General features: G+C 41.0%; 1 protein-coding gene across 4 annotated transcripts in view; it reads right to left on the bottom strand.

The window, feature by feature from the left end:
* The window catches only part of ARHGAP18 (Rho GTPase activating protein 18), a 100,192-nt gene that overhangs the window by 35,306 nt on the left and 46,367 nt on the right, over positions 1–18,519 (bottom strand). For 3 of the 4 annotated variants that reach the window (XM_087776139.1, XM_087776138.1, XM_087776137.1), the window contains exons 2-4: positions 5,857–6,056; positions 3,307–3,542; positions 356–428 (exon numbers count right to left, since the gene is read on the bottom strand). In XM_087776139.1, the coding sequence (XP_087632265.1) occupies positions 356–428; positions 3,307–3,542; positions 5,857–6,056 (509 nt within the window). Of the gene's footprint in view, positions 1–355; positions 429–3,306; positions 3,543–5,436; positions 5,499–5,856; positions 6,057–18,519 lie in introns of those variants that run through there. The other variant, XM_087776140.1, reaches the window with a different exon arrangement.

Below are 18,519 nucleotides of genomic sequence, written 5' to 3'. Positions count from 1 at the left end.
AGCTTATGTATAGTGCTTCATTTCCTGTACTGTACAGCAGAGATAAACCAGAAGGGATAAATTAAGGATCAGGAAAGACCTAAGCATAAGCTATGAGAGGAGACTTCTCCCAGATGACTCGATTAGATGATGATCACTGGTGACAAACAAGGTCTCCCAGAGGGCTCAAAGGACACTATCTATAGCCACACTTAAAAATTTTACACCACAACAACGCAGGACAGAACAGGTTTCTCATAAGAATTTCATTTTCTTTTGCTGAAAAGTTACTTGAAATACGGACCGATGTAGTAGCTTGTGTAGCTGAAAGCCTACAAACCAAAAGAAAAAAAAAAAAAAAGTTGTTTGGCATTACCTTTTGTTCCATCTTGTGTTTCATTTTTGTTTTCACTTGTTCTCACAGTTGAGGGTTCACTCCCATCACAGACCTAAGAAAGGAACAATAAATATGCATGCCTATTAAAACCAAACGCATGGTTGTAGAAACTCCTTTGACTCTGTGCAGGATTAGAACACATACTCCTGCAATTCAGGGGTATGCAGAAGCACTCCTGTGTGGTTCAGTAGAAAACCCTTTGCCAAAGTCTAAGGGGATCTGAAATCTAGGTAATTAATAAAGAAGTAATTAAGTCCATTCCCCCTCTTCCTAAAAGGCTAAGTGGGTATAAGACTTAATTTTCCAGAGTTGCAAAGAATAAGAAAATGTAGTCTTTGACCTGAAGCCATAGTTTGCACTGGAAAGGATATGGAAAGGGAATCTGGAGGAGACATCTTGACTGACAGTCCAAATTCCTTCCTCTTGCATAATCTTACATGGTTGCTTCCCCTACAGAACAATCCCATCCCTTTTGCAGGGCAGCCTGACATTAATACCTGTGCTTAACAGCTTAGATTCCCAACAGCAAAAGTAGGACACTTCAAAGAGACAACAAAACAGGAAAGGATTTGAACCATCTTCTCTGTTCTACAATGCTGCACTACCCAGTCTCAAGATTTATCACACTCCATGAACTGGATGACACCTGCTATAGAAAAAAATATTTCAGCACATGCAGAAAATCTGCATATGCGTACATATATATATGGGCATATATATATATATGGGTGTGTATATATATATATGGGTATACATATACCCGTATATGCTTTTACCCACATATTTTTATGATCTTTTTGGCAACTCAAATCAACAATGAATGTTTAGCGCTCTGGATTTTTAATCGTATTTTACTCAAGCACTGTACAACTCCACACTTACTGAGAAAAAAAAATTCAAGTTTTAAAGATTTCTCCTACAAACACAAATCTCTATATTTATTTTTTTTTTTTAAATCAGGGATCTTGAGAGGTGGAAGAATATAGCATGACTGCCCAGAAAATTATTACTGTTTCACAGAGCAGTAGAAGCAGACTGGGAAGTTGTCAGGGTACCAAAAGTCTAGCTTCTCCTTGGGAACATGGCAGGAAATTTAGTAGAAGCATCAACACAATTGTTGTGTTGATGTGAAACATCAACACTATTGTTTTACCTTTCCTCCTGCTTTCCTCCAGGTGAAGGGAGGTTACAGGATTTTCTGAGGCTATTATTAAACTGGAATGACTTGACACAGCTGCAGATGGCTTCAGTCCTCTTTTGTTACATAAAAAGCTTTCTAATGATGGGAGAGTAACAAATCACTGAGACAAGGTACCTAGGGAGGTTGTAGAAGCTACTTCACTACAGGCTTTCTGTGACAGATTGGATGAGTAACTACAAGCAATGATTTCTGCATAATTATCCTGCTTTGGAGAAAGGAATGCAGTACAGGTTTGAGGGCCTACACTTGTATTATTTTATTTCAATCAAGGAGACAGGTTTAGAAAGATTCTTTTTTCTTTCAGTTATTTCTGTATTTAATAAATATTCTAACCTGTGTTATACATCTTAAATGGCTACAATCATTTGTCTGCTTGCATTACTTCTCACTGATGTCATCAATATCAAAACATGAGTTTGAGAGACACAGAAGTCTACTGAACACCGTGACATATGATTTTCAAACATTACAAAGTGTAGTTTAAATACAGGAACATGAGTATTTCTCGTGCTTTACTGAAATAACATACTTGAAAGGGAAATTATACTGCTTTAAGCTATAGCATATTTTACCTAAATTGCTCTGCTACTAGATCCTGTAATTTTTAGGTGTAGCCAATTCCAAATCAGATCCCAGAAAGCTTTTATGGAGTTAATATCCCTTCTGCAACCACATGCAAAGCAAAACAATGAAAGGGAAGTTGTGCCTCCAAAACGTATGTTGGAGATTACAAACTCCCCCCACTACATTTCACCTTTACTGAATTTGAAAGGAGTTGCCAAAGGAGAGGAAGCTATTGGGGGGAAAAAGGAAGTTAAATCCCCTCAAAATTCGCAATGCTTTCCACCACTGCTACCATTGCGTTGAACAGCAGCAGCACCAGCAGCGAGAACAAAGGATGGGGCTGAGATCAGGTAAGCTAGCCATGCACTTCCATCAGGTCAGAGTCTTCTTATGGCTGAAGATCTCATTGCTTTTGGGGGAGCAGACAGGACACATACGCTCCTCCACAGAAGAGGAATTCTAATCATGATCTCCATTTCCCTCCTTCCCCTTTCCTGTGTGTGGGAAAGGAACTCTCCTGTTCAATACTCCATGAGAGGAGACAGGGACCCATCAGGACCTGTCAGAGCAACTTCTCACACACAGTTTAATGACACGCACAGGCCCTGGGAGTTAGTATGGGGCATAAGCCCTCAGCTGACAGGCACAAAGACCTAGCCAAAATAAAGGAGGTTAGGTTGATGTCCCTTTTTTTCCTCCTTTTTTTTTAAAAAAAAAAAGAAACAAGAGCACCAGTAAGTAAGAGGTACTGCCTCCTATCTGGCAGACTCCTCAGGATGGCTGCAGGGCACTACCACCCAAAGATAAAATGGGCTTTTGGTAGCTCATTGGGTGATTGTTGTCATGAGTTTTGCATCTGCGTTAAAATTAATTCAGATTATTTCTTGACCATGGAGTGGTTGTTTTATTCATCGCCTTTAAGTAATATGAGGCCAATATACATACTTCCTTCTACATACTAAAATTGCTTAATGCAATGTCAAGTCTAGACCAATGCTATTCCTATAAATTCAGTAAAAAATTGCCTTGGAAATCAGTGAAAAGTTAGACACAAATCTTCTGGAAATATCACTTTTGTGTCTGTGCATCCCTCTCCTCTCCCCCCACCTCTACACGTCCCTCTTCTCTCTGCTGGAATCAAATAAAACAATGGACAGGAACTTACTTTTCCCTTTGAGTCGTTTTGCAGCCTGAAGATATCTCTGACATCAGGAATCTGGTGCTGTTTGTTTCTTTTTCTCATGGTTTGTGTGACAGTCTCTACTCGCTTTTCTACCGCTGCCTTCTGGGTTCGGGTCAGTGTGGACAGAAACACTACGCTTTCCAGGGAGTCGCCAGAGCTCTCGCCAAACAGATTTGACAGACCTGCCTCCTTCAGCCATTCTTCTTCCAGTTCTCCCTCTGAGCAAGGCAAAGAAGAAAAGGCATAAATGTTGGATTTCGAGTACTGATAAGCACACTGGATGTTAATAACATGATCTAGTTAATGCAGTTCGCAAGGAAAGTACTAAGGGGATCTACAATTAAGAACAGTTACTTACACTACCATGACTTGGAAAATCTATTGTTTCTAAAGAGCTTCAAAAGGCTTAACGTATGATATCAAAGCTTTTAAAATAGTTAATCCAACACAGATTGCTACAGGGCAATCTTTGTAATAATCTACAGCACGTCTCTTAAATCATATACCATTTTATAAATGTACCTAGATATAAACGTGTATAGGGAAGCCTGAAAGCGTCTAATCATTGCTGCTTCATGATTTTTAGTTCAATCCTCAATCTTTTTAGCTCCTTTACTGACATAGTTCTGCCCACTTTTCTTGATACATTAATCCTACAGCTCTCCACTAGCTCAATTTAATGAAGGGCAAACCAGGCTACACGAATCACCTTAATGTTATTTTTTTAATCAGTTCTTATGACATAGTCTCCAGCCTGCTGACAGCCCACGAAACAATTGTTGCTTTAGTCTTATGGCTGATAAGGTATCCTTTATTGACAGATCACTGCACATGAAAGAGGAGAAAGCTATTAAATACTGTCACCGATGGCAAAACTTCTGCTTCTGACATCAATACCTCTTTAATGATACTTTCTTTAAAACACCAAATTCTGTCTGTAGCAGCCAAGTTTGTGCTGAATGCCAACAATCCTCTCATAAATAAATCTCCATTTATGAGATATCTAAAAGTTCTTGAAAGCTGGCATGTCGACTTCACTACTGACTGCAGTTTCCCCACAATGCCTACTGCACATCCAAGTGGGCACTTGAATATTAACAGCATTCAGAAAACAGACACAGAATTTTAAGTATGAATTTTGCTATGGCTATGCGGCCAGATCCTGAGCCTCTGAAAAAACTCTCTCAGATTTTGTTATTAGGGCTGGAAAGAAGGGCTACACCCATTCTCCAGAGCAGATGTGAGCAAGGTATATCCCATCTCTCCCCTGCCTTGCCTTTGTATGGCCGCGTCTCAAGCAAGTCCCCAGCCAGGCAGGCCCATCAGCCAGGTGCAATGCCCCACACATTCGGCAATACTCGTACCCAAGCGAGGTGCTACACATTAGGCAAGCTGTGGGGTAGAGCAACGTCTGCTTGAGCTGATCAACATAACTGAGCTGACTCACTTGGGCTTCATGCCAGAGTCAACGGCTCAAGCTGGAGCAGCAACTAGGGGGAAGAAGGCTATATATAAATAAAAAAAGGAAATGGTGGGTTTTGGAGTGCAGAGCCTGAAGGCGTAACAGCATCAGTGAGCTGGGGTAAGAGAAGAGGCTCATGCGCTGCAGAACGATGGGCTCTGCTGCTCTGGAGAAAGCCTCGCCGCTCTGTCAGATGCCCTGCTCCCTTGGCACACAGGCTCGGAGCCTTGCTGCTTTCTCCAGAGGCCATGTTGCTACCCTCTTCAGAGCACTTGTAAATAGCGGTGATGTTTCAAAATGCCTAGGGAGGCAGAAGTGCAAATCCTTTTGAAAGCTAATGGAACACATTCTTCTTACTCATGGAGAGGTCATACCAACATGCAAAGCTCACCATTTTAATTTACTGAGGCTGTGGGCCTCTCGTAAGAATGGGAAAGGGGCAGATACTACACTGTTAAAAAATAAATTGAGAGAAAAGTGGAATTAAGGACATTACTCCTCTTTTGTCTGATAGGACAAGAAAAATAAAGAAATTGCCCAACTTCTTCTAAGATCATGCCCTCAGGAGTGGCCCATAATTGACGCTTCTGAGAAACAAAAATAATACAACTGAATGGTCACAATAGTTACAAGCATAGAAAGTTACTCACTAAACTTAAACCGGTTAATCATTGGCTTGTCTTCTAAAGCGTGACGTTTCTATCCACAATAGCTACAATAACGAACAACATACACAAAGAGTGAAAGGGTAAGTTAGTTTAACAGTAAACTGCAATTAAAGCTTCAATTGTTGTGATTTGCAAGTACAGGCACCTTTCTGATGTTCTGCAAATACAGTTTAAAGGAAAACCAGACTTTTACTTATCTCCGATATAATTCTCTCTCAGGGCGTTGCCTGTTTCTGGTGATATGCATCAGAGGCAACAGAATTTTCAACAGTGGATGTTCAGCAGACTGAGCTCCTTTTTGATTTAAGCGTGTTTGGTGGGTGCCATCTCTTGAAATAAGACTTAAAGAAAAATCCCTAAATCAGCAAACTGATGATCGTTCACAAGAACAGATTTCATTACCATCTGGCTCTTTCACTACAAGTGCTACTTGTTCCACATGATTATTTCCTCTGGTTTCATGGATGTTTTCAAGTTCTTTCCAGTAGTCATCCATAGACAGTTCATCCAAGGAGTCCTGGGATCCTGAGCGGTCAAACGATGCTCCATCGGGGGTCTTCTTGGAATGGTCATGGTTCATTGTATACTGGCCAGACCGACGGCTATAAACAAACCAAAAAGCAATTCTTGGTTAGCGTTTTAAGATACAGGATATATTAATATCTGTGAAGGCACTTAGTGATGAATTGTGTCAAAGTATCAAAGAAAACTACTGTCAACAAGCAAATAAAGATATTAAAAATTACTTTTAATATCTGGAATATATTTTTAATTTAACATTCCTGCTATACGTATCTCCTAATCTGGAACGGCACAGGAGTCTGTATTAAAGCGGAAATAATGAATCCAAGTTCTAGTAATCCTAGTTACACCAAACCTCTAATTCAACTCACAACAGCCAGTTCCACAAACTTCATAGTACGTATCTTCCTAGCATTACCGTTCATAAAGAATTTTTCAAAAGTGCCTTTCTGCCTGCGTAAATTCTTATAACTTGACAGTACCCCTACTTTTTTCCTTTGCTATTCTGCTTTTATTTTTTATAAATGCCTAGTCTGGTATCTATGACCTTAATTACAGCTGGGAAAGGACAAAATAGAATTACTGAAGTTACAATTTGTGAAGTAAACTGGTGAGTCCAAACATTTAACAAAGGCCGCTATTTGTTTCCATCTTGCTTCCTCTTTGACTGGAAGCGTACCATTTTTATAGTTTGACGTTACTAGTTTTTGGTTCACCCTGCCAAATGTATATTGCTAAGGCTTTCAAAAGGGATCTTTCATCTTAAGTACAGCTGCAACTAGAAAAAAGAAACCAACAAGCTAAAACCTCTAGGTCTCATCTTGATCTCATTAAGTCATTGGCAAAAATTACCACAGACCAAGCAAAGAATTCCTCTTAAAAAGTGCAAAGGTTATAGTGATGTCATTGACGTTACAGGTCATCCTTACAGTCAAAGATACCAAATCAAAGCCACAAACTGATTCAGAGTATCAGAAAGAGCACATGGATTACAGGAATAGCAACCTGATCTAACTTCAGAGTTGGTGCTACTTTTAGTGGGAGGCAGATGGGACGTGGTGATTTCTAGTGGTCCTTTCTAAACTAAGTTACTCTACTATTAGAACAGTATATCAAAATTCTTCCTTGTATTAAAAAATAGTAAGTTTGTAACATTTCAGGAACAACTTCAGATGTTTTTTATGTCTGAATTTGTCTCCATATTCTAAAAAAGGAGGCATGGTTTGGGGTTAAGTAATAAATATCACTTATTCTGAGAGAAAAACATATCAACGATCAAGCATTGTGGATTTATCACAATGCAAATGCAGCAAATTAAGTCCTACCTTCCCATTTGGCTGACTTTGCAAGTTTATCTAGAATTAAACCAAAAGCACCTCCTCGTCCTTACGTTTTATCTTGGGACAACTAACACTTGTTAGCTGCCCCTAAGTAAAAAAGCCATACCTTTCTCTCTGAAGATAAGCCCCTTGTGTGTCCAAGTCACAAATCCTTTCACACCATACGTGCTTGATTCTCTGATAAGAAATACTAACTATATGGACTTTGCCTTTAAAGGTAAAGAGCCTTATGGAAGGACTATGAGTTTCCACCCACTCTGCCTCTCTGCTCCAGGTGCAAGTTAATAAATGACAATGAATTACCAAGCTAATATGCACCCCAACACCATTCCTTAACCTGCCCTTCTTTGAAAGCCCACAAAAAAAATAGATAAAGGAGTATTTAGCTTCTGCATCAATGGCAATAACAATGTCTTGCTAGTAATGCATGTTACCCAATAAATACAATTTCTCCATGTAGCTACCTCGGTTCTTAAACTTCTCCTGACAGGTGTGTCCCGTGCGTGACCTGTGCTACTTGTGAATCCAACACTAATCACTGCAGAAAGATGTTGACAGAGCCTCATCAGAAGCGTCCCCAGCAGCCGACGTAGGTGCCGAGCGTGGCCAAAGCAGGTCAGGCCTCCCAGCCCTTGCCCAGGCTTCCCTCCTCCTGCGGCTGAAGGTGCTCAGAGCAGACTGGGTCCTTCTCCGAAACAGACTCTGTACACTTGAATTGCAGCCTGAGCGAGGTCAGATTTCAGCTTATCGTCCCTCGGTTTAACCCTGCAGAGCTGCTCGGCAGCTCTGCGGTGGCCTTTCACCTTTGGAACAACCTGCTCTTGCTGACCCACCTCAGCTGAAATTTAACCCCCACGGCACACCATGCAAAAGATAAAACCAACAGATTGAATACGTTAAAAGCGTGCACTTCGGGGGGCTCTGGCAGGCTGAGGTGGGATATCCTGCAGCAGGTCACAGCTCTGTGCCATGCTTCCAGGGAAGTGCTCCTCTCGTCCTAAAAAAGCCAGCTCGTTACCTTCCCCAGATTAAGTCCTGTCTCAGAGAAGTCTGTGCCCTGAAATGCACAGCTGATACTCGGCACAGAGCACTCAAGGCCATTTTTAGGGTCCTGTGAGCATTTGCTGCACATTAAAAACACTCCGTAACTCTCAGAGACTGCGCCCTACCCTTCAATCACCGGTCACAGGCCTGCTCCACTTGACCAAACACAAGCTGCTTTTCTTGTAAGGCTCCTCCCGGCCTGACCTTTCCATCTGTCATTAATGAATCAGTACAGCAGTTCCCAACTTTGAGCGGGCAGTAATGCCACTTCTCCTCATGAAAGCCCTCAGAGAAGGACACGAATGACCAGGGGAACCTTCCAAGAAATATTCACACAAAACCCTCACCACTCTGCTGCCAATCTCTCCTTCAAAATCCATGTTGCCTTAGGCCCGTTCACAGCTGGCAGCCCCAGCGCCAGCAGCACTCAGGCTCTTCAGGAGCCGAGGCCACAGGCTGCTGCTGCTCCGCTCACCGATTCCTTGTCTTCCCCCATGAGACTCAATCAACCCCCTCTCCCCAGTTTCTGTTTGGACTGCAAACCCTTTCAAAGCCATCTGTATTTGTCCACATCCACAATTCACATTTCTATGGGCTAGGACAAAGAGAGGCTCAGGCTGGGAGAGAACAACTGCTAAAACTTTAGCTGACAGAGCTGAAAAAAGCTGACATCTTATTTTCACTTCACTTGGTTCAACGTTTTTTGCTTTGCATACCCCACCAGAGAAACACAACGGTGAAGCAGTATTTGGTGCATAACCTGCCCAGCAGTGGCTCCAGGCATCGCCATCTCTGTCCTTCCTATGAAGCCCTGTGCACAGAGAGGCATAAACAACAAAGACCCTCTGAGGATAACGAGGACAGTCTTGATACCATAGGGTTGATGTAGATGAGAAAAGAAAAATAATTTTAAAAATTCACAGCATAGGGAAAAATAGGTTGCCAATTAAGATTTTTATTTTTAGATATCTGTTGACAAGACCAAGAACATGGGATTTCTGCTGTGACCTTCCACTAAATTCAATCCTTCTCCAAACATGCTTAGTAAGCACTAGCTGCATATCACACAATAAAAACGCATAGGTGGGAACAAGTTAAGGCCAAGAAAAAAAGAGAGGAGAAGGGGAAAAGCAGTCTATCTTAGTAATAATATTATAAGGAATCTGGAAGAGAAGTATGTTTTTAAAAATAATTAATCCCACATTCACAGAAAGACTCATTAAAAAAAAAAAAAATCTTAAAAAAGTATTTCAAATACCCCAGGTTGCAAGCTTTAAAATTTTGTAGAAGACTGTTTTCGAAAAACTATCGGTAGGAAATAAGCACAGTTCATTACAAAAAAAACTATTACCGTGGTTGCAGAAAATAGGTTACTTTCCCAGCACATTCTTAAGTTTTCAGGTGTTCAAGTTTTCTATTTAAAATTTGAAAAATGCAGCTGCTTTTCACAAGTATCTTCAAGGAGATCTTTTTTCTTCCGCCAGAAAATGTAAGCTACTGCTAAGAAACACAGTCACTTAAAGTAATTTTCAAACACTACTCATTTAGCCTTTCAGATTACTAAATGGCAAGTTTACTCTCTGGCAGGTTTTTTTCCCCCAGAAAACTCGTATTTCCATTAAGATCTTCACTAACAACACTCTCAAACTCCATTAAAATCTTATTAACATTTATTTTCAATCATTAGTAAATAGTTTACTCTTCAAATAGCTTTACAGGGAGCAGTGCAATACTCTCATTTCCAAATTACACAGTCAGTTCTGACCTCTGATACTCAGACACGTGCCCTTTGCAGCCGATGAGGTTTTTGCCTATTTATCTCAGTACCAAACTGAGCCCCCAGGCATAAAACCCATTCTTCAGTATAGTTATTGCAGTCTCTTACCAGAGTTAATCTTCTTGTCCCACCCACCGGAGATGCATTTACTTATTAGAAACATCAAGGTTGCAAGATGAAGCACTCCAGCTCTTCCAGAGGGGAGCCATTAAAAACAATTCTTGTAATGAACACCATTCGTTACATTTACAAGGAAAGAAACCAGATTTGGGTTATTTCACTAAGCACTGATGAGCTTCACCTTGTGGCAAGTACTTAAGTTAGAAGAACTGTGCACAAATATTTTCTTCTGGCTTTCCTTTTGTGATCAACTGTGTCCTTTCTTGGCCCAGAAGAAAATATGACTCTTCACATCAGTCACTGTTTTACACCAAAATAAAAATGTGCTTTTTTTCAGGTTCTGTCAGCTTGATTTTGATTTCATCAATAGTCGCTTTATACTAGTGCAGTTGTCTTTATTCCGTATTTTCTTTCCTGTGAAATCTAAATGTCCCTGTCTGTTCCAGTGCCTTTTTAGCAGTTCGTAACTGACACTTGTCATGTGTAAACTACAGCAGCTAGAGGTTCATCAGTTAGTAACGTGCACTTTCAGTGGCATTTCAGATAAATTCAGTTTGCAGAAAGATAATTTTGCCCTTCCGTTTTTCTCACTCAAGAATTAAGGACTATGTTGTTCTTTAATACAGTGAGTGATGAGAAAAAGATAATCTTTGTCATTTCTATAGTGCTAGCCACAAATTTTGGATCTGAATATGATCTTTCTACATTGCTATACAAACACCATAATTGTATGGTATCCTTATATACTATATATATGGGTATGCCTGTATTAGATGTGTAAATATACTGAAAGGCAGAAATACTAAATGCAAGGATATTCATGGTCATAAAAACTAGGCAATAGAAACACACTGTTGAACGAAACAGAATAGATTAACACTGCTGAAAGAGAAGCGACGTTCCTTTAACAGGATTATTGCAGGAGAGCTCACCGACTACAGGAAAGGACAAAGTCCAGCTACTAAATACTGTATGAGCATAAAGCAAAAAGATACTAGTCTCTATAATCTGTTATCTTCTTCTGGAAAAAAAATGCAACAATGGATGAAACACAAGTGAAAGGGAGGAATGGGAAACACCTTTTCTGCCTACCAATCAGGAATGTCTGTACAGGGGCCTTTTTTCCACTCGCTTTTGCCAAATTTTGGAATTCAAAATTCAGGCCTGGATCTTTCCTGAATAAAAACTGTCACAACTATAAGAAGCGTCAGGAGTGGAACAAGGGAAGAGGCCATCTGATTAATTACTGCGTTTAACCTCAATTAGGATTCAACTCTTTGGGGTTAAACAAATATGGTCCTTTTCCACAGCTACCTAACAAAGCCTATGGGAGTCTTAAACATTGTCTTTAAACAGGTTCCAAAGTAAAGGCCGATTCAATGTTCCACAAGAGCAAAAGTTTCACAAACATTTGTTTGTATCAACCAATTTCCAACATTGAGAACAGTGCCAAAAAAGCACTGCATTATCAAGTGATATAATTACTTGTCAAACTGGACTATTACACCTCTAAGCTGTACACTGAAAATACAATCCTCGTATGCTTGGCCTTAAAAGATTCTTGAAGTAATCCTGGCCATTAACCATTGCTATTGGGGTTCTTGTACAGGCAATGTCTGGAGCACTGCAGTCCCTTCAGATACACTCTCTGGCACCCCAATAAGCTAGCACTTTAATTCCAGAGTTATATAAAATGACAAAAATATATCTGACTACAGCTACATTACAGCAGCAATGTCTGAAATGCCCATGCAAAGGGAGTTATCACTCCCAAAGCCAGTGTACATGTGGCCATTTACGGAAAAGCTATTAGTAGTATTATTGCAGCCATACCTCAGCTGATACGGGGGCTCACCGATTCTGAGCGTCATACCAACATGTGGTTAGACGTGTTAATAACCTGACAAACAAGATACACAAAGGCTGTGAGAGGGGAGGAAAAAAGGGGTGGGTATTTGCCCTGGAGAGGTGAAGCATGCTGTTCAAATTCACAGTGCAAATCAGTGACAGAAACAAGAATAATTCTCAGATCTCTGGAGTCTTTCACCACTGGACCACTGGGCGTTAAAGATTGAGATCTGACCCATAGCAAACTGCAAGGCAAATAAAAGGAAGCTCTGCTGCTGTGGCTTTGTGATAAGACTCCAGCACTGTGGCTATAGAGTAGCACTCACAAAACAGAATTATCTTGTTGACATCGGAGTTACAAAGTTAAGCGATAATTTGCGTAAGTAATTTTAAGTTTCTACAAAGGCTAACTAGATTTAAACAACCAAAAAATGCCTATGGGTACTGTGGCCCATTTTGAAAACTATTTACTAAGCAATGACATCCATGGGATGCCATGCTCTTAAATATAAATACAGGACTTCCCAATTTCTTTCAAATCTAAACAACTAAAAAGATAAGGAGAGGGAAACAATGTGGTCCCTTGTGCTGCTTCTCATCCTGAAGGCTGAGCTATAAAAGTGTGGGAATAAGTGAAGCTCCTAAGCCCAAAGCTCCCCCCATCCATCCCCTCCTTTCAAGAAGCTACGTAGCACTGCAAGGTGCAAAGCCTTCTGTTGTGGTTTAACCCTAGTCAGCAACTAAGTACCACACAGCTGCTCACTCACCCTCCCCCTGCCTCGGTGGGATGGGGGAGAGAATCAGGAAAAAAAGGTAAAACCCACAGGTTGAGATAAAGACAGCTTAACAGGACAGCAGAGGAAGAGGAAGTAATAATAATGATAAAAGAATATACAAAACAAGTAATGCACAATGCAATTGCTCACCACCCGCCGACCGATGCCCAGCTCATCCCTGAGCAGCAATCACTGCCCCCCAACCAATTCCGCCCAGTTTCTATACTGGGCAAGACATCATATGGTATGGAATAGCCCTTTGGCCAGTCTGGGTCAGCTGTCCTAGCTGTGCTCCCTGCCAGCTTCTTGTGCACCTGGCAGGGCATGGGAAGCTTTTCTGAAAAGTCCTTGACTTCGTGTAAGCACTGATCAGCAACAACTAAAACATCAGTGTGTTATCAACATTATTCTCATATTAAATCCAAAACACAGCACTATACCAGCTACTAGGAAGAAAATTAACTCTATCCCAGCCGAAACCAGGACAACTTCTTCACTGAATTAACCAAGAAAGCTCTAATCTAAACTGCTACAGCAGTTTCCTGGCTTGAGCTCCCTGCTCTTGGCTGGGACGCTGGCCTGCGAATTGATAGCCAAACCTTCCTACAGCCATGGCGCCTATCAGAAAGGCATCCTGATCTTTCAAAGTTTCTAGGCAAAGCTGCATCCCAAATGATCAGACAGGAAGATAATGCAAGGCCTTGATTCCAAGTATGTGCTAAATCAAGAATATTTATTACCAAATCACTTATTCTAATGGATTTCAACCTAATCTTTATGAAATTTCTTTCTGTCACACCACCCCTTTGCACAGTATTCAGTATTTTGCAGTGCAGCTTTGAGCATCTTTCAAAGTCTTCTGTTAAAAAAAAAGATCAAATTGTAATTGATGTGCCCATCAAAGCGGGTTGATCTAAAGTAACTGGATTTTGCATAGAGCCACAAAGCAGTGACACTACCTAACTGAAGTTTAAAAAAAAAAAAAAAAAAAGCTAAATGTAAATGTCTTCATCTTTTTATATGGCTTAATGTATTAAAATGATTCTTTCTATTTCATTGATAGCTAAAACCTGTCAAACAAAAGCCAGTATCACCAGCTTTCACGAGCAGCAGATAACCCCTTAGAAATACCTACCAAGATCCAAGTCTGGACATTTGGTGTCCAGAACAATGCAAAAATATTTCTCCCCCCTTTTAAAGTGCTTCATAACTTTTAGAAGGCATTAGAGAAACTTTAATCTGGGCTTACATTTCTGCTTTTCATACTAACTCCTAAATCTTGTCACTCATTGCAACAACTGCATCCTTTCTACCTTTGCTGTCTTTTATTCTCTCCATGACTGACTGCAAACTCTCCTGAAACGGTCACGAAAGTCACACAGGGCATGCAAAGATAACAGTAACAAATCAACAATTTCCAGTATTTTTGGTGAACTGACACTTTGCACTCCTTCTCTCCCAACTTAAGGGGTTTTATTTTGGCTGCTCTGTGACCTTACGGGACATTTTGAATGTCAATTGCAATCAAACTTGCCCAAATCCCCCTTAAGCTCCAAAGAAAAGCCAGAGGAGTAGGAATTGAGGCAAAGCTCTGTTCTCCTTCCAAAGACAGAGTACAAAGTGACTGCAGAGAGGGTATAAAACAGTACTAACTTTCTAAATGAGCATAAAAAAGGCTGAGCAAAAAGAATCAGGTCTCTTAGGACTTTTTGTAATACCATCAGCTGCTGTTAATACCTGCTCAAAACTGCTCTGGAGATTAACAAGAACAACAACAAACCAACCCAAACCCAAACCCCAGAAAACCACACAAACTGGCATTTTAAACCACTCCATGAATAATAAATGCAAAACAGGTCAAAGTTAGAGCTGCCAGACTATAAGTCTAAAAAATATATATATACACTGTACTGCTTCCAGCCACATCCTCATTGTTATTTATGTAAGATTTTTTTTACCTCAGTGAACATGACCTTCCTCCTTTCCCAGCCCCAACCTGGCACTGAAGAAAACAGGAGGGAGACTGTGGCAATGACACAGACTATTACACTTAATATTCTAATCCACTGCACCAGAAATGGAAGATTCCAGATACGATGCCAAAACTTGATCTGTCTGAACCATATGCAGCACTTCTAAGAAGATTAAAATATTTCATGACATTTCCTTTAACAGGACCTCATGTCCCTACACAGCCCTTTAGACTCTTACCCATTTTCTACTTCCAATTAGATAAATTATAATTATGATAAACCGATACACATACACACCCTACCTAAAATGATGGTATAGATCATTGGCCCCTATGTATGACTGATGATGTGAAATGATTTATTATCATAAAAGGTGTCAGAACTATAACATATATACTTTTGAACATTTGCAAAAAGAGTTATCTGATATGCCATCCCAGGTTGTTTCAGAATAAATGTGATCTTGTTCCACTCCACACAAAGCGAGAAAGAATTCAGGATTGACAACTGCAGCCATGAAGCCTGTCCCCCACAAAATGACCGGACCGGTTGTGTTTCCTTGGTTTTTGGGGGACTGTTGCATTCCAGCGTCAGAGCTGTTCAACTCAGTGCATGCTGTCAGCTTTATTCTCCAACCATAAAATACAGAGGCCTGCTTATTTCTTTTAGTGAAAGGCGAGTCTCATGGACTCAGATTTGGAGCTTTAAATAGAACATCACGTGTTATCAGACTTGCAATAAAACTATCACAATTAGCTAAACTGAGAAGTAGTATCAGAAGAAGTCCGTTTTGGTTTTACTTCTGTACTGACAATACAAAGTAGACTGTGTTGTCTCAGGTCCTGCTATTCCGACCCTTTTAATTCTCATACCACTTGAATGAAGACTCTCAAAGGCTTTGAAAACATATCCCTAATTTTTGCCCATACACAGAAGTTTCTGGTTCAAAAGCATACGTTTTAGAAAGAGAAACAGCTATTCCTGGGAGTGCAAAATCCACCAGAGGGGAAAACAAGGGGACGAGGGAGCCTGGGTGACCTGTACAGGTACAATCACACAAGTGACACCACATTAGAAGCAGGTTTGCAGCTCTTTGGAGAGTTGCAGACTTTTGGAAGAGCTGGAAGTGCTTACAGAACCCCGAGTCCCACAGAATGAAAACAGAAGTCAGTCTCCAAACTCAACAGACACTCAGTATATTCCCCTTACATACAACACTAATTGTGTTTAAAGCTCTAGTTTTAAAGAAAACGTATTGCCCACAGCTAGGAAAATAAGGAAAGGAATGGCCTCAACTCAAATCTCCTTTGTCACATTTCTGACTCTGACCCTTGGTCAGTTGATCTACCTTTCTCATTCCTTCCACATCCCTCCTACATCGCCTAGCTTCATATGGACACAGATGGTTTCCTCTGCACTTTTGATTCTTTTCATTCTCTGCAATTCATACCCATTACAAAAATGTATGCAAAATATGTTCCCTGTAACAACTCTCATGCTGCTTATTGGGAAAATACTCAAACATGATACACATTTTAAAAGTACACTTTTTCTGTCACCTTCTAAAAGAACCACTGGAACTAATCTTCTCCCAAAGAGGAGAATAAAGCCTGTGTGAGATTACTTCAGGCTCCACAGATATCAAAGAGAATAAACCAGGAAGTGAAATAGATACAGTATTTGTAATTCCATTATTGAGAGGCACAGAGAGGAAAGATTTAAATAATTTATTTTTCTTTTCACAGTGGAAAACAAATAAGCATGGCAACAAAGCCCAATTTAAGCTACCCTGGCAAATACCAGGACCATCTAGTAAAGCACAGTTACAGCCATGAAACAATACTGGAGTCATTTTTGTGCCTCTAAAAGCAATTAGCTCTCTAAAAGCATCAGCTCTTATCATATTAAAGGACCTATCAGTTAGACCTATAACCCTTTTAGTTGCAAATATTAAGGCCTACAGCGCAATTCAGTACTTTTGTTTATGCTTGAAAGAAATTGGCAGACTTTCATAGACAATTTATTACAACATAATCCTAACATTCAGAATAAATTGTAAATGAATTTGTATGAACATTCTCAAACAGCAGGCATGGAAATCCATGCAGGAGCCTCAAGACCTTTTGTAAGGAAACTGTTTTCATTATCCAAACAAACCACCAGTAAAGATCCACTAAGTCAAAAGTGGATAAAGGTGCTCTCAGAGAAGCCAGAGTAGAGTGGGAAAGGAGGAAGCAGAGCCGCCTGCAGAAGGGGCTGAGGAGAGCCGCACGGGCACGGCAGGCTAACACCCAAGTACACCGAGGGATACGGGTCCGTTCAGAAACTGAAGCAAAACGTCAGAGAGGATGCTTTTAAGAAGCATCCTTAAAGGCAAGGGGATAGGAGAGAGGGAGGCCTCAAGGACACCGCAAGGGATGGACAATCTGGGTTTAGTTCAGGCTCAGCATGAGGACGGAGGTGTTTGCAACCAGCTTCAAAGGTGGTTGCTGGGATTTCACCTGCTCTCAGAGGAGCTAACACGACAACGCTGCAGATGTCTCCGCACACGAGGCCAACCTGCCCTGAGGAGCTCCTCTGGCAGGAGCCAGGCAGAGTGTGCCACGGCAGAGGCGGAGGGCAATGCAGGCCTGCCCTGGTCCAGCTGTTTCCTTCACACCCCCTCCCCACAGACTCACCGCACAAACAGGGCACCGGCAAAGTCCACTGTCACCTCAGCAGAAGAAAAGGGATTGAAAAGGGCACTCAGTCACAATTCTTACTTTTTATCTTCGAGGGCAACTGCTAAAGCCATGAGCCTTTTCAATGTCTCCTTTCCTACCAAATTCCTTCTTCTAAGCAAATATTCCTTGGAAATACCTGTTCCTGGGGAGTAACAACTGAACTGTCTGCAGCCCTCTCTGTTACCTACGCTAAGGAGCACTTCCAAAGGCTTGGTGTCCTATGACCCAGCAGGAGCCCCACTAAATATAACAAAATTAGATTAATATAATCCCTCCCCCTTGGTATTTCTGGTAGTTTTTAAATGTCAGTAGACAACCAAGCACGCAGGAAGCAACCTGGGACCACAGATTCTCTCCTTCCCTCTCCCCCTTCGCTGCCACCTCTGTCTTCTGAACATCGGCAGACAAGATATAAAAACGTGTAGTTTTTCAGTCAAGCTCCCTGCAAAGTTTTACTGGTTCTTGCATGCATAAATATGTCCCTTCACTTACAAATTAAATATACAGATTTACAGCTACCAATTTGAATATACAGATGCATTCATGTGCAAGTTTGGAAACTAGTGGTAGCCCTGACATAAATGCCTGGTCTGTAATTTAAAAGCTCCAGCTGCTTTGTTGTTTCATCGCCACAGCTTAGAAGAAAACCCTTCCACCCACAGCAGAAACGCCCTATAACCCAAGACGGAGGTGACACCAAGGAAGGAACAACGTGTTTTCTGATGTGTCAGGTTCTAGAGGAGTGATGGGGAGGGGAAGCCAGATTACCCACAGTAATGAATCCATTCTCACAGTCTGGGTCTCCCTCGACAGGATCCCACCCATCACTAAATGCCTACGGCAGCGTCCGCTACTGTGCTACCTGCCCACAAGGTCTGAGCATCAGCACTGGAATACAAAAGCAAAACTTCACCAGTAAGGATTTAAAAGAGGTTTTGTTTT

This window comes from Nipponia nippon, unplaced genomic scaffold, assembly GCF_047370975.1.
Source record: "Nipponia nippon isolate SJK-2023a ecotype South Korea unplaced genomic scaffold, ASM4737097v1 scaffold_4, whole genome shotgun sequence".
NCBI classification, from domain to species: Eukaryota; Metazoa; Chordata; class Aves; order Pelecaniformes; family Threskiornithidae; genus Nipponia; species Nipponia nippon.
The sequence above is the reverse complement of the archived record's forward strand: the minus strand, read 5'-3'. Positions and strand labels throughout refer to the sequence as shown.